The sequence below is a fragment of the Capricornis sumatraensis genome, chromosome 3 (assembly GCF_032405125.1).
Source record: "Capricornis sumatraensis isolate serow.1 chromosome 3, serow.2, whole genome shotgun sequence".
NCBI classification, from domain to species: domain Eukaryota; kingdom Metazoa; phylum Chordata; class Mammalia; order Artiodactyla; family Bovidae; genus Capricornis; species Capricornis sumatraensis.
In genome coordinates, this window is record NC_091071.1 from 129,170,417 (window position 1) to 129,193,766 (window position 23,350).

At 38.6% G+C, this 23,350-nt stretch overlaps 1 protein-coding gene across 1 annotated transcript in view; it reads right to left on the reverse strand.

Annotated features, from left to right (window-relative positions):
• Nucleotides 1-811: 811 nt before the first annotated feature.
• HECW2 (HECT, C2 and WW domain containing E3 ubiquitin protein ligase 2) overlaps nucleotides 812-23,350 on the reverse strand; it is a 257,351-nt gene continuing 234,812 nt past the window's right edge. The window contains exons 26-28 of the mRNA XM_068967790.1: nucleotides 21,466-21,551; nucleotides 20,345-20,457; nucleotides 812-1,454 (exon numbers count right to left, since the gene is read on the reverse strand). Coding sequence (XP_068823891.1) covers nucleotides 1,343-1,454; nucleotides 20,345-20,457; nucleotides 21,466-21,551 — 311 coding nt within the window. The 3' untranslated portion in view covers nucleotides 812-1,342. The remainder of the gene's footprint in view (nucleotides 1,455-20,344; nucleotides 20,458-21,465; nucleotides 21,552-23,350) is intronic.

Consider the following 23,350-nt stretch of genomic DNA (forward strand, 5'->3'; position numbering starts at 1 on the left):
TGTTATTACTAAAGAGAGCTGATCTCTTGGGTGTTGCTGATGGCTCCCTAACTGAGCTTAGTGTTTAATGATGCTGTACAAATAAAAAGCAGTGGGGGAAATACGAAATATCTGTATTAAATGCCATCCTGTAAAGTATTTGATGGATGGAAGAGTCTAATGCATTTTAAATAAATGCATATCATACTATCACATATAGTGAGTCTTATAAAATTATTACTTAGATGCACAGTCCTTGTAGTGGTAGACATGGCACTGTGAAGAAAGTTGGATTTAGAAGCTATTTTCTATTATACTTGTCAAGTGATGGAGTTGTTGTTAGTCATATTATAATGTCCCTTCAACTTTGGTACATTCAGTGCAAAATATTTTGGGGAATTTTTTGTACCTTTATAAAAATAAAAGGCCCTTTTGTTCCCTTGAGAGTGCTTAAAAGGATACATACAAGCATGATGCCTGAATAAGCATGGAACATGAAAATGGAACAGATGATACATATAGTATGATAGGTAGATTCTTATCTACATCTTAGAGAACATAAATATAATAAAACTATAAAAAATAAACAGAACTCACTGTGTACTTTTTTCCTGATATGCTGTGATTAATTGCTAATTATTTTAAAATTGTTTTCATGCATTATAAAGCATAAAATCTGTCATTAGTAAATCATTGTATAACAGTTTGTCTTCAGCCATAATTACACACATATCACTTTGCATATACATTGTCACAGACCACCTTATTGCAAATCTTAAAGGTTACCTCATATTGACTTGGTTTCGTTTTCCACTTGTGTCCCATGAAAGCTGAAACCTATAGTACACACCATGCAGGTACTCATAAGCAAGAAAATGAATATTCTGTTATAACTTAGGGCTTAAATGAATGTATTTTCAGGAAATATATTTGTTTTTATTATACTATTTAACTTGCACTAATTTGGAGATTGGGCCAAGTGCTGCCAGTTTGGCTTGAACCATGTTCAAAGGTAAGTTTCATGATTCTCCTGAGTCTCTGAAAGTTACCATGGAGCTGATCGTGTACAGGTTCATCTTTGTCTTGGAACATAACAAATGGAAAAAAGTTTGGCAGTCAAGAACTGTTGATTGAAAGACTGTTGGGTGGTTCCCTGGGCATCAAGCTCACCCAAATCCTTCCAAGAGGATCATCATCACTATCCAGTACCCAAATGTGGCAGAGCATCCGTTCCTGGAAAATAACAGCATTCAGCTTTACTCTAATGGAAGCGACTCTCGAAACTTCCAACGTTCAGCCATTCTTCAGGAAGGCAGCTTCCGGAATTGCCTGTCTACAGAGAGCTGGGCATTTTGCCTCCAGGTCACTCAAGTCCAAAGGTACTGGTCTCTTCAACTGCTGTCAAGAGTTTTTCATAAAGCATGGAGAAGGATGGGTATGGAGGGAGATCCAGACGGTTAAAACAAGTGTGAGCTCTGCAAACAGAAGAAGCAGTACAGAGTTCAGAATGCTTTGAGTGAAATGAGATCCTTTCTTCTGGTGTCTGTGCATGCTTGACTTTCATATTCAAATTGGTTTGTTGCCAATTTTCACACTCCTTTTGGAAACACTTTGAAAATGTTTTGACTTGAGCAATTCAGAACTGTATTCTTTTAAGGGAAATAATATCTTTAAAATTTTTTTCTTTACATTTTCACAATCATTTAAAATCTATATGACATATATATTACTATTTGTTTAGTTGTCTAAGAATTACAAAGACAAATTTGTATTTTTATTTCTCTTTTGATGTTAGGTCCCCCCCCCCCGCTGTCCCGCTAAAAGTCATGAAGATAAGCTCTTGCAAAGTAATTTGTTTTCAGAGTTGGCATTTGCCTGAATGTTTCTTAAAAAGTCAATGGCTTTGCATTTTTTCATTTTGTTGGTCAGGGAAGAGCACTGAGTGTCTCTGAAGACCTCATGGCTTAGAGCTTTGGGAAATTCCCTGGCTGGACTTTCCTGTCGGAGTCAGTAGACCATTGTTACTTCTTTGACTCCTGTGCTATAATCTGATTTCTCCTAATTCATGATGCAAAATAATGGCCATTTAAATCATTATGTTACATTCTTTTTTAGAAATACCTCCCCTTTGGCCAAGATAGGAAAAAATATGCTTTCCTGTTATTTGCACCTGAATCACAATAAAAAAATAGACAACCTCCAAATAGCACGTCTTATCGGGAAGCAAATCTGCACTTTTGACATGAAATAGGAAGCATTTTATTTGGAAGGTACAACAGTTTGTTTGCAGGAGCTAAACAACTTTGCTTTTAAAAACTGCTCCTGAATTAATATGGAATTTTAGGAGCTGTGATCACTAACAGGCTGTTATTACAAAATCACATGGTTTTAACCTTTTATTCTTATAAATAACTTTAATATTTAAGAGATAAATATAGCTATACTCCTAGCTGCAGTGTAGTATTGTGGGAAGATCAGAGGTTTGCAGTTGGAGAAACTTGAGTTTGAATTTCAGCATTACCGACTGGCTGTGTGATTTGCAGTGAATTATTAAAAACCTGCCACTCAATTTCTCATTTATAAAATGAGAATCTTATTATTTGTTTCAGAAGGATATGAGGATTAGATGAAATCATAGAAACACTATTATTTGTCTCAGAGGATATGAGAATTAAATGAAATCACAGAAACACACTTAATTCAATGCCTGGCTCACAGTGTTTGACCAATTAATAAGAGGTGCATTTTTAGGTACATTTCATTACCATCAAAAACATTTACTCTAATTGCCTTCATTAAATTGCCAAAGGATAATCATGACTCGTGGAAACTGAGATAACAAAGAGATAATAAATAAAGCAGGCGTGTGGCCACACAGCTTATTAAAAACATTAACACAAAGGGCACTGTCATATTAGAAAAATCAGGTCTTCCTCAGCTTACAATCAGGTTATATACTGATAAACCCCTCATAAACTGAAAATATCATAAGCCAAAAAAGCATGTGATATACCTAACTAACTGAACATCACAGCTTAGCCTAGACTACCTTGTATATGCTCAGAACACTTACATTGGCCTACAGTTGGGCAACATCATTTAACACAAAGCCTTTTCTATAATAAAGAGTTGAATATCTCATGTAATTTATTGAGTTACAGAATGTTTGTATGGGTATGGAATGGTTGTATGTGTACTGTTTTTTGTTTTTTTTAACCCTGGTGATCACGTGGCTGACTAGGAGCTGAGGCTCACTGATGCTGTCCAGCATCATGCAGAAGTATAGCACTGAATATTGTTAGCCTAGGAAAAGATCATGACTTTTGAAAACTAAAAATTCGATTTCTGCTGAAAGTGTATCACTTTTGTGTGCGCGCGCTCAGTCATGTCCAGCTATTCGTGACCCTATCGACTGTAGCTCGCCAGGAAATCCTCCTGACCCAGGGACTGAACCCATGACCCCTGCATTGGCAGGCAGGTTCTTCACCACTGAGCCACCAGAAAAGTCTCATATCATTTTCAAACCACTATAAAGTCAAAAAATTCTAAGTCAAACCTTCCTGGGTCTGGGACTGTCTGTACCAATTTTAGGACACAGAAATAGAACTGGCTCAGAGTTTACAAGTTCTTGATATTACAAACTCTAGAATATATTGGGGAAAAATCATTTAATCAATCTTTGCAATCAAATACTTTTTCATAAACTATTTCAAAATTGCATTTAACATAGTACATATTATACCTCCTTACATCAGAGCCTTAACTTGGGTCTCAAGAAGAACATTTTACTTTTTTTAAAGAAACTGAACTAGTGTAGTGAAAGTGTTAGAAATGGTTTAAATATCTATCTTGTGTAAAACACTGGTATAAAAATACTAACTGAAAACTTTAAATCTGTTATAGGAAAACGGGAGGAAGAAGCAAAGAAATGAAGTACAGTTTGAATATAATTATCATCCAGGCCTTGTGTGTGAGAACCATAACATTCATTATACCATTAGACTAAAGACGGTACTTCTTTTAGATGAAATTTAAACATTTTCACTTCACTGGCTACCAACAAGGCTGAGACTCTTTCCCCAAGTCAGCTTATTTGTAACATTTCCCGTTTCGTGATCTACATGTTCATCTACTTTGCCCATTTATTTTTTCTTCAAAAATTTTTATTTTGATAAACACATATCACATCACATTGATAACCACTGTCAAGTACACAGTTCTGTAGCATTAAGTACATTCACATTGTTCTGCAACCATCACCATTATCCATCTCTAGAAATTTTTTCCCTTTCCAAACTGAAAATCTGTACCCATTGAACACTAACTCCCATTTTCTTCCACCCCAATGGAAGCAACCACCAATCTATTTCCTGTCTCTATGAATTTGACTACTCTAAGAACCTCATATAAGTGGAATCATACAATATGCATCCCCTGTGATTGGCTTATTTCACTTAGCATTTTCCAGGTCCATGTTATAGCATAAGTTGCAATTTCCTTTTTTTCCCAGCTGAATAATATTCCATTGTTTGTATATACTATGTTTGGTTAATCCATTCAACCATTGACTGACACTTGGGTTATTTTTACATTTTGACTATTGTAAAAAAGTATTGCAATGAACATGGGTTCCAATTTTTCTATATCCTCTCCAACACTTGTTATTTTTTTTAATAACAGTTATCTTATGAGTGTGAAATAAATTTATCATATAAAGTTTTAGGATTTCTTATTGACTTGTAAGAAATACTTCAAAATAAAGAGATTTACTCTTGTATTATCTCTCACTAAATTGCCATACATCCGCTGGATCATGGAAAAAGGAAGAGAGTTCCAGAAAAACATCTATTTCTGCTTTATTGACTATGCCAAAGCCTTTGACTATGTGAATCACAATAAACTCTGGAAAATTCTGAAAGAGATGGGAATACCAGACCACCTGACCTGTCTCTTGAGAAACCTATATGCAGGTCAGGAAGCAACAGTTAGAACTGGACATGGAACAACAGACAGGTTCCAAATAGGAAAAGGAGTACATCAAGGCTGTATATTGTCACCCTGCTTATTTAACTTATATGTAGAGTACATCATGAGAAACACTGGGCTGGAAGAAGCACAAGCTGGAATCAAGATTGCCAGGAGAAATATCAATAACCTCAGATATGCAGATGATACCACCTTTATGGCAGAAAGTGAAGAGGAACTAAAAAGCCTCTTGATGAAAGTGAAAGAGGAGAGTGAAAAAGTTGGCTTAAAGCTCAACATTCAGAAAACGAAGATCATGGCATCTGGTCCCATCACTTCATGGGAAATAGATGGGGAATCAGTGCAAACAGTGTCAGACTTTATATTTCTGAGCTCCAAAATTACTGCAGATGGTGATTGCAGCCATGAAATTAAAAGACACTTACTCCTTGGAAGAAAAGTTATGACCAACCTAGATAGTATATTGCAAAGCAGAGATATTACTTCACCAACAAAGGTCCATGTAGTCAAGGCTATGGTTTTTCCAGTGTTCATGTATGGATGTGAGAGTTGGACTGTGAAGAAAGCTGAGTGCCGAAGAATTGATGCTTTTGAACTGTGGTGTTGGAGAAGACTCTTGAGGGTTCCCTGGAGTGCAAGGAGATCCAACCAGTCCATTCTAAAGGAGATCAGTCCTGGGTGTTCACTGGAAGAACTGATGTTGAAGCTGAAACTCCAATACTATGGCCACCTCATGTGAAGAGTTGACTCATTGGAAAAGACCCTGATGTTGAGAGGGGTAGGCAGCAGGAGGAGAAGGGGACGACAGAGGATGAGACGGCTGGATGGCATCACCAGCTCGATGGACATGAGTTTGAGTGAACTCCAGGAGTTGGTGATGGACAGGGAGGTCTGGTGTGCTGCAATTCATGGGGTTGCAAAGACTCGGACACTACTGAGTGACTGAACTGAACTGAACTGAATCTCTTCTAGCCTGTTCACCTTTTTACTGAGTTGGCCAAAAGGTTTTGTCAGCGTTTTCTGTAACATCACATGGAAATATTAGAATGAACTTTTTGGCCAACCCAATGTTTAGTTATGCATTTTATTTATACAGCAATATTAACCTGATTACCTGCTATCCATTTTTAATATATTGTCTTTCTTCAGCATGGTGCTGTGATGATAAATGTTGAAAAGATAATCTCTAATGTTTACACCTACCAGAAGTTGTTCCCTGTCTTTTTTTGCTTTTGGTAGTGCTAGTGTACCAAAGAGTATGATAGATCAACTTTTGGGACAACTCTTAAAAGAGTAACTCATTTTATATAGGTGTAGTCTCAAATAGATATGTGTGAATTCATTTTTGTGAACTGAATCATATTGGGGAAACTAGGAAATAAAATAATTCAAGTAAACCCTTTCTCTAGTTAAGCAATAATCCCTGAAGTGAAAGTGTTAGTTGCTCAGTCATGTCCAACTCTGTGATCCTATGGACAGTAGTCCATGCAATTCTCCAGGCCAGAATACAGGAGTGGGTAGCCATTCCCTTCTCCAGGGGATCTTGCTGACCTAGGGATTGAACCTGGGTCTCCTACATTGCAGACAGGCTATTTATAGTCTGAGCCATTCAGTTAAGTTTAGTTCAGTCACTCAGTCATGTCTGACTCTTTGTGATCTCATGAATCACAGCATGCCAGGCCTGCCTGTCCATCACCAACTCCCGGAGCTCACTCAAACTCATGTCCATTGAGTCAGTTTTGCTATCCAGCCATCTCATCCTCTGTCGTCCCCTTCTCCTCCTGCCCCCAATCCCTCCCAGCATCAGGGTCTTTTCCAATGAATCACTCTTCTCATGAGGTGGCCAAAGTATTGGAGTTTCAGCTTCAGTATCAGTCCTTCCAATGAACACCCAGGACTGATCTCCTTTAGAATGGACTGGTTGGATCTCCTTGCACTCCAAGGAACCCTCAAGAGTCTTCTCCAACACCACAGTTCAAAAGCATCAATTCTTCGGCACTCAGCTTTCTTCACAGTCCAACTCTCACATCCATACATGAACACTGGAAAAACCGTTGGCAAATTAATATCTCTGCTTTTCAATATACTATCTAGGTTGGTCATAACTCCTTCCAAGGAGTAAGCGTCTTTTAATTTCATGGCTGTAATCACCATCTGCAGTGATTTTGGAGCTCAGAAAAATAAAGTCTGACACTGTTTCCACTGTTTTCCCATCTATTTGCCATGAAGTGATGGGACCAGATGCCATGATCTTCATTTTCTGAATGTTGAGCTTTAAGCCAACTTTTTCACTCTGCTCTTTCACTTCCATCAAGAGGCTTTTTAGTTCCTCTTCACTTTCTGCCATAAGGGTGGTGTCATCTGCATATCTGAGGTTATTGATATTTCTCCTGGCAATCTTGATTTCAGTTTGTGCCTCTTCCAGCCCAGCGTTTCTCATGATGTACTCTGCATATAAGTTAAATAAGCAGGGTGACAACATTACAGCCTTGATGTACTCCTTTTCCTATTTGGAACCAGTCTCTTGTTCCATGTCTGAGCCATTAGGGAAGCCCAATTATTACTAATTATGGTTTCTTAGGACAGGACAGGACTGTAGGTGTAGTATGTCTATCACATGCCTGTTAAGCCTGTTTCTTCCCTCTTGATAACCAAATAATTTCTCTTAACTGAAGGTTAATTTTACCTCATCAAGAATTAACAAAATAATCAAATACATGAGGATGACAATTCATAAACAGTAACGTTTGAATCCTCCAATTAACTTCTTATGCATACTTGGATTGAATAATGAATTTTAATTCACTGTGGTCTTGTGGTATGAAGAATTCTAAGATGATCTGCCATGACCCATGCCTTTGTATAATCCCGATCTTTTAAGTATGACAGGGGACCTGTAATTTGTAACCAATAGAATATGGCAAGGGTGAAGATATATTGAAGATACAATTAAGTCTCACATCAGTTGATTTTAAGTTAATTAAAAGGGTGATGATCCTGAACTTGGGCCTGACCTAATTAGGTGAGACTTTTAAAAGAGCATCTAGAAATCAGAGTCTCACTGTTGCTAGATTTGAAGAGGTAGACTGCCATGAATTCTGTAGATGCAAGGAATAAACTCCACCAACAACCTAAGGGAGTTTGGAAGCAGGTCCTTCCCTAGTTGAGCTTCCAGATGAGAATGCAATCCAGCCGACATTTTGATATCAGCTTTCAGATGCTGAGCAGAAGACCTGGCTCAATCGTGCTCGGACTCCTGATTACAGAAACAGTGACACAGTAACCATGTTGTTTTAAGCTGCTAAATTGGTGGTAATTGGTGATGCAGCTTTGGAAAACTGCTACAGGTCTCAATGCAGTAGCCTAGCCTAAGAAGAGGTATTTAAGTGTAATAAGTGTAATATAGTAGCATCACCCCTATCAAGGGCAGTGGTGCGAAGCTGCGAGTCAACAGCAGTCCTTTCACCCTCCCAGGTTTCTGAGCAAGAAACAGGAACTCTGAATGTCTCTGCTGTTCAGTAACTTATTCAGTAAATCCATAAGCCTGGATACTCACATTTTTTATTCAGTTCTCAACACAAAAGGAAGGACTGGACAACTTTTTTGATCCTCTTCAGTCACAAGACATAATCACCATCATTGATACTTCATCTAAAGCTATCATGGATTCCTAAATTGCACCTGGTTGCACAATATATAGTTACCATAACAGAACTTCCCTTCTGAATAAACTGAATAGCTCCTATGGAAAATGTTTCATGAGGATGGAGAAAGTATGTATTGTTGAGGGGGAAACTGTAGAAAGATTAAATGGTTCCCCCAAAGTCAAATCAAGAATAGACCACAACCTTGGGTTCCTAGGGGAAGTCCAACATTAAACTGAAAGCAGGGAAAGTAATGCTTTGGTTTTTTCAGTTTTGGAAGCCTGAGTGTTCATTTCATCCTACTTCATGATTTTAAACTGCTGGTCCTCAACACCTTACCAGATTACACACATTTTGAGGACAGAAATTAGAAAAATAAAGCTTCAGATATTTTTTTAAATGAATGACTCAATCAAAACATACAGGAGCTTCAGGGAAAATGGTCCAGATTTGGTCAGTTCAGAAAAGTCTGGGAGATACCAGGGGATTTTTCGGGTGCTCTAACCAACAAGTTCTATCTCAGGCTCACCACAAAGCAGAGATATTCAGACAGATATAGGGGGAATTCACCAGAATCATCCAAGAAACTTGTTTACAATGGAGATTTTAGGTGCACCCTCTGAAATTCTACTTTAGAAGATCTGGGGTGGGCCTAGGGATCTGCTTTTTAACTATCACTCTAAATGAGTCTGACGCAGGTAGGCTCCACTATTGGAGAGACATCAATTACATTAGAAATAAGATATCTATATTGGCTATTCTCAGCAGAGTTTTCTGTGCTTGCAAAAATTTCAAAACTCCTTATAAACAAGACAGCATTGCTAATAAGGAAATTGAGGAATCATGTGGTTAAATAAATTGCCCAATATTTACCATCAACTTGCTGTGTGAGCCAAGAACAGGGGAAAAAAAAAGCAAAACAAAACACAATCCTCTGAGGCTTCTCACAACCCCTCTCCCACCCCATTCCATGTCCTAAGAAAACTCTAGCAGAAAATAACAGAAGGGCCCTTGGACTATGTTGATATTGGCAGCAAAAGCACATCCAGTTATTCAGTCTCAATAAAAGAACATTTTTCAAATCTTTCAAAGCCAGCCACACTAAGGCTATAATGAGTTTACCTCATTTTACTCCATGCAGCCAGAACCACTCAAGGAGGGCAGGTCTGAACTAGTCTTTGGGAAATCATGCTGGCATTAATATAAAGAAGATTCAAAAGCCCTCCAGACATCTGGTCTGACTTAATAGATCTCTTGGTGCTTTCTGGATTCTTTAAATGTTAACCAGGAGGTCATATGCTTAACCCTCTTTTCTTTCCTATAGATACAGACAAGTCAATTATCCAAATCCAATGAGCCCAAAGAATCACAACTATATCTGGTTTCATAGATTGATTAATTGATCAACGTGTTTCTGTATGTGTATGCATTTATAAATTGAGTCTCCCAGAAGTGACTTTTGGAAACTTATAAGGACTCAAAATATGAGGCAAAGAAGAAATTAGAATCAAGATTCTAAACAGAGAATGAGAAAACCATGGGCTTCATTTTATCTAGTAGATATAGCCCTAGAAATAAAATGTATATAAATCTAATAAATCCTTTTTATTTGCATTATCATTTAGAATGTGCTTTGTCAGTACTCTCTTCAATTGGCAGTGGTGCCTAATCCTTCTGATTTGTTTCCCTACTCCTATTTCAACCTTTTCATCGAGTAATTAATAAATCAAAAACAAATACTTAAAAGCATTCTGGAAAATCCCTAAAGGATATTAGAATATAACACTTTAATGTCATGATTTCTGTGGAAATAGGAGCAGTCCTGACCAAGTTTACTTGTCAAGCTCAAATTCTCCCCATCTGAGCCTGGCTTCCCCACAAAGGAATCAGGTGTTCAGGCAGTCTTGCTGGCAGGGCAGCCCGGATGAAGGGGCAGAGTCGGCCAGGAGCTGGGCTGTGAGGTGGGTAAAGAGGGGCTCTCTTCTTAGGCTCTCCAGGGACCCCGCACCTTCAGACTCTCTTTGATTATGTACCTCCTTGAAGGCCCCATATTTGAAAGCTTGGCATTCCTATACAAAGTGCCCTGATGAATAAAAATTAATTTTTCAATTTACATTTCATTTATTTCTTAATTCATTGAACAAACAAGTTCTGAGGTCATACTGCATGCCAGACGTTGAGCTGTCCCTTTGTATATGAGGATGAATAGTCTGGTCTCTGCCTACAAGATGTTTATACTCTGACAATAAAATGTGCAGGCAAATGGAACCTGCCAAAGGTTACGCAGTCTGTGCTCTATACTAGGGGTCTGAAATGCAGCCTACCTTTGACTCTGCTCACCAACTCACAATCCCTAGCTCAGGGCTGCTTTTCTCCAGAAAACTATAAGAAGCCTCTGTCTACTCCAAAAAGATTCCTATGGGCTATTAGTGACCCTGCATACAACGAGTAACGAGTCTGCTCTGTGGAGTCAAGACAGGCTTTAGAGAGGACACTATTTGTGCCAAGCCTTGAAGGATCTGAAGGTGTGTAGGGTTTTTCTGGTTCAACAACAAAGAGAAGGACGTTCCCAGCAGACTGCCCAGAAGCGAGAGGAAGCACTGCAGGAAACTTGAGAACTCAAGTGCGTGAGTGACAGGAGCCCAGACTGGATGTGAATGCAGAAACCTTTTCCATTCATTCCGTGCATTAAAGGCAGCTAGTGAGTGGGTGTGGAGCATGAGGTGGCAGAGGTGCTATTAAACACAACAGGCAATAGAGGAAATGGAGAAGGATGAAGATGATGAATTTAGAGCTTGTAACTGGCATGAGAAATACACAGTTCCCAATCACACGGAGTGACCAATTAACTGAAGTAATTCAGTGATTGCTTTGTTAGCCTAAATTTATTAACACAAATAAAGCTATAACTTTTATCATGACTTTTATAGATATTCACAATTTCTCTTTTTCCCCACTAACATTTTCTTAGACCATGGGATTTAGGGCAGGAATTCTCACTAAGACAAGTTCACAAGTATTTGTGCAATCCTGGTGGCACAGCACAACCCTCACTCTTACCAGGTGTTCAGTAAATGTGAAACAACGGAAAGGAATTCTATGGCACTTACTACACCCACTACCCATGTGTGATACACCATTTGGCAATGATGTTGGTTATCTGTTCATTGAAATATCTGTTAGTCCCTTCTCTAGGTTTTAAAGTCCATGTTGACAAGAGATCAACTTATATCTCCCACAAGATAATTAGTATCTAAAGGCTTATTAAAGGAATTAGATTACTAACCAATATCTTATTCTAAAGTCTTATTAGGTTGCCTGGGTTAAAATGAACTGGATCTATAAATACAGTGTAGAATGTTCCCACAGTGGGAATTCCTGCATGGGGAATAATCAGCAGAAGAAACTCTTCAAACTGTGCCTGGTAAGCAGGTCATGTCTCACCTGTGGGTAGCCCTGAGAAGAGATGAAGAGTACATACTTTTCAAATGTAAGAATTTAAACCCAACAGAAGAAAACCCAGTAAGGAGTAGTTCCAATTGAGAACTCAAACAAAATACAAACATCCTGGCTGGATACAGCACATTTCTTAAATATCTAAAAATTGTAAAATGCCAGGTGAGCTCTGAAGGATAGGGATTAGTGACAACAGTCAAAACATCTGAATTAACTGAACGATGTGTTGCTGCTAAGTCACTTTAGTCGTGTCCGACTCTTTGTGACCCCATAGACGGCAGCCCACCAGGCTCCCCCGTCCCTGAGGTTCTCCAGGCAAGAACACTGGAGTGGGTTGTCATTTCCTTCTCCAATGCATGAAAGTGAAAAGTGAAAGTGAAGTTGCTCAGTTGTGTTCGACCCTCAGCAACCCCATGGACTGCAGCCTTCCAGGATCCTCCGTCCATGGGATTTTCCAGGCCGGATTACTAGAGTGGGGTGCCATTGCCTTCTGAATGATGTGTTAGGCACCATTTTAAGCACTTTGCCCATTGTAAGTGATGGCAAAACTAGACAGCACATGAAAAAGCAAAGACGCCTATTATACAGAGCAAAGTAAGTCAGAAAGAAAAACACCAATACAGTATATTAACACATATATATAGAATTAGAAAGATAGAAACGATGACCCTATATGAGAGACAGCAAAAGAGACACAGATGTAAAGAACAGACTGCTGGACTCGGTGGGAGAAGGCGAGGGTGGGATGATTTGAGAGAATAGCATTTAAACATGTATATCAGCGTATGTGAAATAGATCACCAGTCCAGGTTTGATGCATGAAGCAGGGTGCTCAGGGCTGGTGCACTGGGATGACCCTGAGGGATGGGATGGGGAGGGAGGTGGGAGGGAGGGTCAGGATGGGGAACACATGTACACCCATGGCTGATTCATGTGAATGTATGGCAAAAACCACCACAATATTGTAAAGTAATTAGCCTCCAATTAAAATTTTTAAAAAAATACAAAAAAAAAAAAAAAAGCTAAGACATCAGTTCACTAACAAAGGTTTCATATAGTCAAAGCTATGGTTTTTCCAGTAGTCATGTATGGATGTGAGAGCTGGACCATAAAGAAGGCTGAGTGCCAAAGAATTGATGCTTTTGAACTGTGGTACTAGAGAAGACTCTTGAGAGTCCCTTGGACTGCAAGGAGATCAAATCAGTCAGTTCTAAACAAAATCAACCCTGAATACTTATTGGAGGGATTGATGCTGAAGCTGAAGCTCCAACACTTTGGCTACCTGATGCAAAAAGCTGAGTCATCAGAAAAGACCCTGATGTTGGAAAAGACTGAAGGCAGAAGGAGAAGAGAGCAGCCGAGGATGAGATGGTTAACGGCATCACTGACTCAATGGACATGAATTTGAGCAAACTCTGGGAGATAGTGAAGGACAGGGAAGCCTGGCATGCTGCAGTCCATGGGGTGGCAGAGAGTCAGACATGACTTAGCAACTGAAAAACAACAAAACATCTCACTTCATCTCCAGAACAACTTAGTAATGTAATTACTAGTGCCTATCCCAATTGTTTAGATGAGGTTATAAAGACATAAAAGTGATTTTGGCATATCTTGCCTGGAATGGTCCAGAGTCATATGTTAAACTTAAGAGCTTACCAAAAATATTATATGCTATGGCTTAGCATGACAGGCAAAGCCACATTCAATTCAAATAAGCTCCTTGTTCTCACAGGGTTAGATCCTAGAGAGGGGAGATAGTCAACAGGTATACAATGACAGAACTGAAGTAAGTCCTATACAGTAAATAAGATAAGACAGAATGAGGGGTACACTGGGAGCAGAAGCCTGGAGGGCCTTTCTGAGCACTGAGCTGAGTCCTTAGGGATGACAAAGCCAGTCACATGCAGAACCAGCAGAAAAGAGATGGGGCAGCAAGTTCTAGAGTCTTGAGGCAGAGTTAAGTTTGGTAAATTTGAGGAACAAGGAGGAGGCTGGTGGCTGCAGCAGGTGAGGGGAGAGTGTATGAGTGGAGGTTGGGGTAGTAGGCCAGACCAGGCCACTCCCCTGGTAGTTAGTCCTCAGCAAGGGGTCTGGATTAATGACTTGAAGCCATTGATGGGTAAAAGTAGGGGAGGGAGGTGATATGGAGATTTCAGCTCACTCTGGTTGCTGAGCACAGAATGAACTATAGCATGTATGTAACAGAAATAGTCATGTAGACAGCAGGCTATGGCAATAGCCTTGTGGAGAGGGGCTTGTGCGGTAGACTATGGTGGTGGAAAGAGATGAGCCCAAATTAGTTTTTGGTCTTGAAGCCACAGAGAAGGGGATGACCAATTCCTTATCAGCAGTAATGTTTGTCATTCACAAACACATAATTTATGATTTACAGCTGTTGTGACTTGAAAGACTCAGTTCTGTTGGAAGCAACAATGAAAACTATCAATACTTTTACTCCATTTAGGAACTACAAATTATTTCAATAGTATTTTACATTATTTACTGCAGTTCTTTTTTTAGATAAAGTATGCTTTATGAACATTTTATCCATTTCCCAAGGTAAAGACTAATCCAAAAGGTATAGCATATTTAAGCATCTTTAATAAAGTAATATTCCTAGTCATCATGGGTATATCTTTGTTAGCACATGCTGATTCAATGGCAGGATACAATAAAACCTTAAAATATTATTATTAGAGAGCATGAATTGAGTAAGAAGGAAGAAAGGGAAAGGGTGGGAGATGGCCTTATATAAGAGATTAAACCGTGGAGCAGACAGCTTTATTATAGGAGAGTCTTCTGCCAATTTCCTCTCAACCAAGGTCCCTCAGCTGACCAGCATGTGGTAGGGAGCTGGGAGACCAGGGAGGGATGCCTCAAGACAAGTACCAAAAAGAGGGGGCACCAAGGGATCTTTACAGTGTCTGTCTCTTGTTCTGAACTTTTTTTTAATTAAAGAGAGTGACATAAGCTCCTCACTTACTTTCCTATTTCCTAGTTTACAGTTCAATTTGCCAGTAGACGATGCTATCTGTACTAGAGGAGGAAGGGCTGAATTACTGATGACACTGTAAAGCAATATTTCATGACACTGAAAGATGTTCATGATTAGTGATATTTAATAAACAAAAAGCAGGTCATAAACAGTATATATGCTCTGATTGTATCTTGTTTTTAAATGTGTGTCATGTATGTGTATGTTGTGTACAAATGAGTAGAAGTATGTTTAGAGGTTATCTCTAAAAATATATCTTTATATATTTTATTATATATTACTATTCTTTAATTTTACTTTAATTTCTTTAATATTACTATATCCTTATATATCTCTAAAAATATATCTTTATATATTTTATTATATATTACTATAATATTTATTAATTATATTATAGAATATTAATGATATACTATAATATGTACTAATTTTATTATATATTTTATTATATATTACTATATATATATTTATATTATATACCCATCTTTTATTTTTAACTTCTTGGCATTTCTGTGAAAATTTTTCTTTACATGGGTCTTTCCTGGTGGCTCAAATGGTAAAGAATCTGCCTGCAATGCGGGAGACCCAGGTTCAATCCCTGGGTTGGGAAGATCCCTTGGAGAAAGGAATGGCTACCCACTCCAGTATTCTTGCCTGGAGAATCCCATGGACAGGAGCCTGGCAGGCTACAGTCCATGGGATCACAAAGAGTCAGACATGACTGAATAACTAACACTTTTCAGTTTTCTTTATGTAAGATTAAAAAGTGAAAAAATGTCTAGCAATACAGGGGTTAGGGAGTAAGAGGTACAAACTTATGTAAAAAATAAGCTCTAAGGATATATTGTACAACATTGGGAATATAGCCAAAAATTTATAATAACAATAAATGGAGAATAATCTTTAAAACTGTGAACCACTATATTGTACACTTGTAACTTACATAATATTGCATTATCAAGTATACATCAATTAAAAACTTTTTTAATGAAAAATATTTATCTTTAAAAATTATTTTATCTTTTAAAGTTCTATTCCACTGGAAAAGCTGTCTCCCTGAGACACTCATTTCATAATTAACTATTACTTTTTATTTTTTAATTTGGGTCAGCATTGTATTTATAATCATCTCCAGACACAGCCATTTTCTAAAATGAGTGTTTCCCTCCTTTGGCAAAACCAAACACTCCCCCATTACGACAGCAGCTCTCCCACTGCCTACTGGGCAAGAGCCTCTGGGAAGAACATATAAAGTCTACACCACCCTGGGAGAGAGGATCTGACCTGCATTTTCCTGCGGGCATGTGAGCAGCCTGTTTTTCAGAATGTTTAAGAGAGCATTTGCCATAAAGTGAATTTACAGTTTCCAAAGAGTCGGACACGACTGAGCGACTGAGCGACTGAACTGAACCGAACTGAACCCTGTCAGAGCACAGGAGACAGGAAATCTACAGAAATGCAAAATACAGAGCTAACTACCAACCAGGAAGCAGGAAGTGCAGTAATGTGTTCAAGTTAGACACCTCCACAGAGACACCGGCCTGCCTCCATCATTATTTACCATCTGGTCTCTAGTTACTTTATTACCAAAAGATAGAAAAAGAGAGCCACGGATTCAACTTGTTCTGGCTTCAGAGACACCCCTATATACTTTAATACACTTTTTGGCCCACGTTGTGAGCAGCATTATTTACTGCTACTGCAATGAGGACCTGGAAGTCTGAGAAGAGAATGAGACTCATTTGCCTCCTTGAAAGGCTGAAAGGCCCTCAATCATCCATGTCTAGAATAAGATGCCCTCCCTTCTGCTGGGGCTACCTGTCCTCATCCTTTACATCCACCTCCACTTCCACTTCTCCAGGGCACAGCCTCCCCTGCCTGACACAAGATGATGCCAGACTTCCTAGGGAATACACATTCTAAGGAAGAAGCATATCCATTCATTTTGTATCCAGTGTGTACAATGTCACATTTTTAATGTTAGACATCATCTCACAAATAAGAAAAAGAAATACATGGGGGTTGAATAGCTTGGTACAGACCAGTTCTTTAGTTCTACAACTTAAACCTAGGAGGAAACAGCAGGAATGATGGTTTTAGTGTATCTGTGCTGATAGGAGGAAAAACTGGGCTCAGTCATATATACCATCTCTTTAGACCACAGCCAATCTTACAGATCTTTTTGGCACTTAAGATGCCACATTTCATGATGACAGTTATCAGTGAAGAAATCACTTCTGATAAAACTGTATGGTCATGAGTTGAAGTTCTCCTTTTATGTTTTTCTTCCAATGTACCACTTCTGTGAAGCAGATTTTAATAGTTTCAGCAGTATGGTGGCTCCCAGAAGAATCATAATAAAAGGTTTAAAAGAACAAAGAAAACGTACTATCCTTAAGGACTTTCATGCACATTATTCTCACTCACTTGTCACAAATACTCCTTGAGCATGGCATTGTTATTTCTACTCTTCAGAGATGGATCCAGGCTGTTAGGATCACATAACTAGTGTATCAAAGGGCTTAAATCTGCACTCATATCCCCTAACGAGGCTATGTAAGTTGATGAACTATGTAAGTTGATGAACTGGTGAAGTAGAATAGTCAAGTAGCTCTTTCCTCCCACTGGACTTAAAACATTAGAGCCTGTTACAGGCAAGGTATGAGAATGGTCTGCTTGCCTGATGTGCCTCATATCATCTTTATGTATGACTTTTACAATCTGGGTAGAACTGGAATCTAGAACCTAGAGTGTCAGGTCACAATGAAGAAAGGAAGAAACAACAATGCCTGTTACCCAACTGTATGTATGCAATGCTATGAAGAACCCCACCATTTATGATGAGTCAAGTATATGAACTTCCTGGAACTCCGGGGGAAGTAGACAAGTAAATATGGCCTGACCCCCAAGATTCTTCAGAAAACTGTCAGTGCTACTTATTGATGAACTGAACCTAACAGACCACCCCTTCCCTGGCCATTTAAAGGTGGAGAAACAGGCTGAGAGATCAAGTGGTCTTTTCTGGTCCCAGAGTCAGCTGGTGGCAGAGGTGGGCAAGAAATCCCAACCTCCCAAGAACTCCAGGTCTTCTAACTTCCAGCCTTGCACTCTTTCCAATAAGCTGCAGCCTGACATATATTACAGATGATGATGGCAGAAGTCATAATGGCAGCCATCATCAGCTGGGCCAGGGTCAGCAGTAAATGTTTTATATGCATGATTTCATTTAATCTTCAGAATTACTGACCTACAATGTAGATGAGGAAACAGAGGTTCAGAAAGATTAAGCAACTTCTCAAAGTCTACACTGCAGGCAAGTAACAGAACTGGGGTAGAGCTTAGTCTCTGAAGCTAAAGTTTGTTGTTTACACCAAATTGCCTTTCTTTGCTCACCAGGTTTGGTGAAAATTTCAGTAATTAAATATGAACAGCTGATATATCTTCCTACTATTACAGTTTATTCCATCTACTTTACAAAAGTAAATCTTTACAAAAACAGATTTCAAGAGTAAGAACACAATTCATCTGTCCTTTCGTGCCTCTTTAACGCATCCTTGAGTTTCTCAGAAAGGTGAAAGGCCCTACTCAGAGAGTGTAAGTCTGCTTTTGTGTTGCAAATGTGGTTTAAGCAAGAAAAGCCATGTTTTAGACATAAGGAAAATAAAATAAAATTCTTCTTTAAATAATGAAATTAAATCTTTAACATTTGGAACACCAAGTCAGCCAGCTAATACTTAGATGTTTACATGCAAGCACCTCTGTTCACAAACTGAGATGTACCCAAAGAGGTGGCTCAGGTCAGCCCTGAATGAGCTCTATTCATTGCTCTCTGTATCTGTATTTTCAGCACCACTTTTTTTACATGTTTATGCTTAGAATGCTATTCTTAAAAACCAGTGCCTTACAACTGCTAAGAAGTCAGTCTTCTTAATAAGTTTCTCAAAGTCATCTGTACAATTGTCTTGGTATCCCCAGGGGATGGTTCCAGAACTCCCTCAGAGATACCAAAATCCATGGATGCTCAAATATAAAATGGCATATTATTTGCATCTAACCTATGCATGTCTTCCTGTATACTTTAAATCATCTTGTGTTCAGTTGTGTATGACTCTTTGTGACTCCATGGACTGTAGCATGCCAGGCTCCTCTGTCCATGGAATTTTCCAGGAAAGAACACTAGGGTGGGTTGCCATTTCCTGCTCTGACGGATCTTCCCGACCCAGGGACTGAACCCATGTCTCTTGCATCTCCTGCACTGGCAGGTGGATTCCTTATCACTGAGCCATCTGGGAAGCAAGTCATCTCTAGATTGCTTGAAAACCTAGTATAATGTAAATGCTAAGTAATGGTTTCCAGCATGTAGCAAATTCAACTTTTGTTTTCTGTAACTTTATGGAAACTTTTCAAAAAAATATATTTGACCTGTAGTTGTTGGGAATCTGTGGTTGGCTGAATTCATAGATGCAGAACTCATGGATATAGATGGCTGACTGTACTTAAACTCAGGATAACATCATTGGGAACTTAATATCACTTGGGAAGATTTAACCTCCCCAGAGAGCAGTTTCATTATTAGTAAAATGAGAGGCAATCTGAAATCCTTTTTACTCAAAAATTCAATATATTACTGCTGATTGATAAAGGAGTTCTGAAACTAACTCTTCTCTCTTCCTCTTTATTTGCTCCCTGCTTTTCTTCTGCTTCAGTTCCGGTTTGCTCCATTCAACCCAGTTTTTAAATTCATAGATGCTGCCTTACTAGTCTTTTATATTTACTAGTAGCAGCAGAAAAGCAATTTTTTCCACTCAAGGAAATATATAATTTTATTATGAATGAGAGTACAATGCAGAGAGCATTCACAAGGTGGTAAGGCATGTATGATAGATAGGAGAGACATATTTACATGATTTCATTGTCCTTAGAAACCACAATGGTCATTTTTAGTGAAGGGATTCAAAATAGTTACCAATGATAAACTTAAAACTAGAGCTTCTGAAACATAAATTAGAACTACAAGTATGACAACATTGCTTCTCCTATCACTAACAAATGCTTTGGTTCTGTTGTGTTTTGTATTTTAAGGTATGTACATATGTACTTCAAGTATGATCGGGAGTATCTTTCCATCATTTAGAAAGGTGATCCAAGATCAATTCATTCTAAAAGCTTTTTCTACTCTTCCAAACTTTCAACATAAAAACGGCAATAAGTCAACACACACTTAAGCTAAAGTTTCCCCCCACAGAGCACTGTAGTGACAGTAAAGAAATGCTTTCTACTTTACCTGGGAAGAGCAGTGATTTTCCCCCATTTCTCCACACAGAATCTTCTTGGGCCATTACTGCCTCGGAGAGAAGCAAATCCTTCATAGGGAATGCTGGATGTGCCTGTAACAAACTATCAACCCAAGAAAACAGAAGGAGAAGGTGAAGCCAAGAGACCAGTCTCTAGGAAAGAGGTCATTCATATACAGAGGTCCTGGGGAAGAGCAGCATGCTGCTCACTGGTGGTAAAGCTCAAAAGATAAAACCATAGAGACAGAATAACTATAATGTGAGAATTCTGACAGAGAGCTGGAGAATCCCATGGAAGGACAGTGCATTATAAAGGGAAAGGGGATGTGGACGGTTTGTAGAAAATACAGCATCCTATACATCCTTTAACTTAGAAGCTTAAACCACGGATACTTTCCATTAGAGATTAATAAAGTGGACGTGTCAATTAACCTAAGTCTACTTAGCATCAGTCCCTGATCAATTTGAGGTGAATGAAAAACAAAAAGAAATTATAGGCCTGCAAATCTGAGACTCAGATCTGTAATCCAAAGGAGCTAAGATCCAGACTACTTGTAAGATATTGTCTGAGCAAACAAAAGGCTTCCTTATGTCTGATATTTCTTTAGCTGCAATCAATAAAGAATTTCTCTGTATAACACCATAAGAAAATAATGAGTTAGTTTTCCCATTATTCTTAAACTTCAATGTTATCTCAAATTTGTGGAAAGTTAGATGGAAGAAAAGAAGGGACTCTCTATCAAGGAACTGGATCATTTCTTGATAAATGAGACTGAAGATTATCTCTTTCTGTTGCCAGAGATGCTGGCCTACAGAGTACTTGGAGGGCCTCTGGATGAAGGGATCAAACTGCCCTGAAGGTGGATGTTGTTCTGAGGACTCTTGGACGGCAGTCGGTACTTCCCAGCTCTAATGAGACGCTTGGACTAGTTAGAGATGTTCTGCACAGTGATGGAACCAGAGAACCATGTAATCAGAAGAGTCTGAAAACAGTGTACTCAGAATATGCAGATAAACATGGGATATATTTACTGAGTATATTATCCATTATTAAAAATATGAAATTCCAACAATAATTAATGCATAAAAAGATTAACTAAAGGCATCTTACCTGTAACAACCTCAGTCGTTGTTCATTGTTGAATCTTTCCACTGCAGCCCAGAACCACCGAATTACAATGTGATTGTCATGATAGCCTATCAAATGAATCATGAAAGCTAGTATTACTTTGAGTTTTCTATCTTAAGTCACTATGACACTGGTATGTCAACAAAAGACTCCCAGACATAAATCATCATCTTGGATTCTTTAAAGGTTATTTACAATTTTAGACCAAGGAATAATACTGTTAATGTGATCACATGAGTGTCAAAAGTAAAACAAAACACTAAATGGAACCAAGGAATCTGTTTCCATTTAGAAGCCACTAAATGAAACTAGCGGACAGAACAAGTGAGTTATCGTTAACCACATCATTTTTGAAAAACATAGTTGCTGGTATTGGAAATGCTTGAACCTTTCATTCCTTCATTTAAGAAATAATTCTCTATAGGAGTCTGGGCAAACTTCAGGAGATAGTGAAAGACAGGGGAGCCTTGTGTGCTGCAGTCCACGAGGTCACAAAGATTTGGATACAACTGTGCGCTGAATAACAAACCACTATGCCAAGCACTGAACTACGTCTGAGGGTTGAGGGTACAATAGCAAAGAAAATAGACCCTCACAGGGCTTCTGGTAAAGAGAGAGACAAATCAAATAATTATACAAATAAACATATATTGCAAACTATTTTAAAACTATATATAATGTTCATATTTTAAAATCAAATTACTTTTTAACAAAAAGGGAAAATAATTATACTACTTTCATTCCTTCAACGAGTAAATTTCAAATAATCATCAACCTAAATGTTACTTTTATTCCATACTGTAGTAGAGTTTAATAAAATGTCAATAGTATCATCCCATAGGAGGATTAAGGGAGTAGCAGTGGATTTCAAAAACTCAGTGGAGAAAAATTAAGTTCAGAGGAAGGCTGACAAAGATCACGGCACAGTTAGTGATTCAGACCAGCTGACTGACACATTCAGTGTGCAGAGAGAGCTACTCTAATTCTGAATCAGTAGCAGTTAGTCCTGAAGAGAAGGTGGGTAGAAACCATTTTCCTTTGAATTTTTTCTCACATGGGTTTTGAGGGGACTCTTGCCTTAAACTGTTTACCATTTGGTCAGTGATGCCCTTTGGAGAAGAAAGGGAACCAAATGAAGGGTAAATACAACTAGACTGGCCACGGAAATCCAGAGGCTCGTTGTCCTGCCTTTGGCAAAGATTAGCTATTTGTGCTGAGAAAAGAGTTTTGTCATCTATAAAATAAGTGCATTGGCTCTTTATAGCTTTAAAGTTTTCTGACCCTTTGAACTGGCCCTTTTATGCCTCTCCTTTGCTGTCTGTGCCAAAACCATTTAGAAAAGGCGGAAGAGTGAAAGTATCTCGTCGTATTCTCTACAAACAGCTACCCTGTGAACATATGGCAAATGGCAGCAAAGCCGCCCCTTCATTCAGTGCCAACTAGCTGGGTTAGCAAACATGGCAACTGGGTATCTTGCCCTTTTCCTGCCCCTCCCTCCTCCCAGCACTCTCTTCCCAAGGATTTTATTTGATAAGATTGACAATAAGCAAAGAAATAGGTACTTGATTTGTCATACACAGAGAATAAAAGTCTATCCTATGTAAACACAAAACTGGCTGATATGATTGAATGTTATTAGAATCTCCTGGGGGGTGTGCATGGTGGGTAAAAGAACGAGCTAATAGTATTTATGGTAACACATAAGTTATGCAGCATGTTGGAGAAACTGTATTTTAGTGAATGAAACTGGTTTAGTTAAAGGTATAACAGCCAAGGCCTATGTGGATTATACAGAGGGCCAATTGGTAAAGACCTATCACAGCAACTGGACTTCAGAAATAGCAGCAACGGACACTGCAGTTTAATC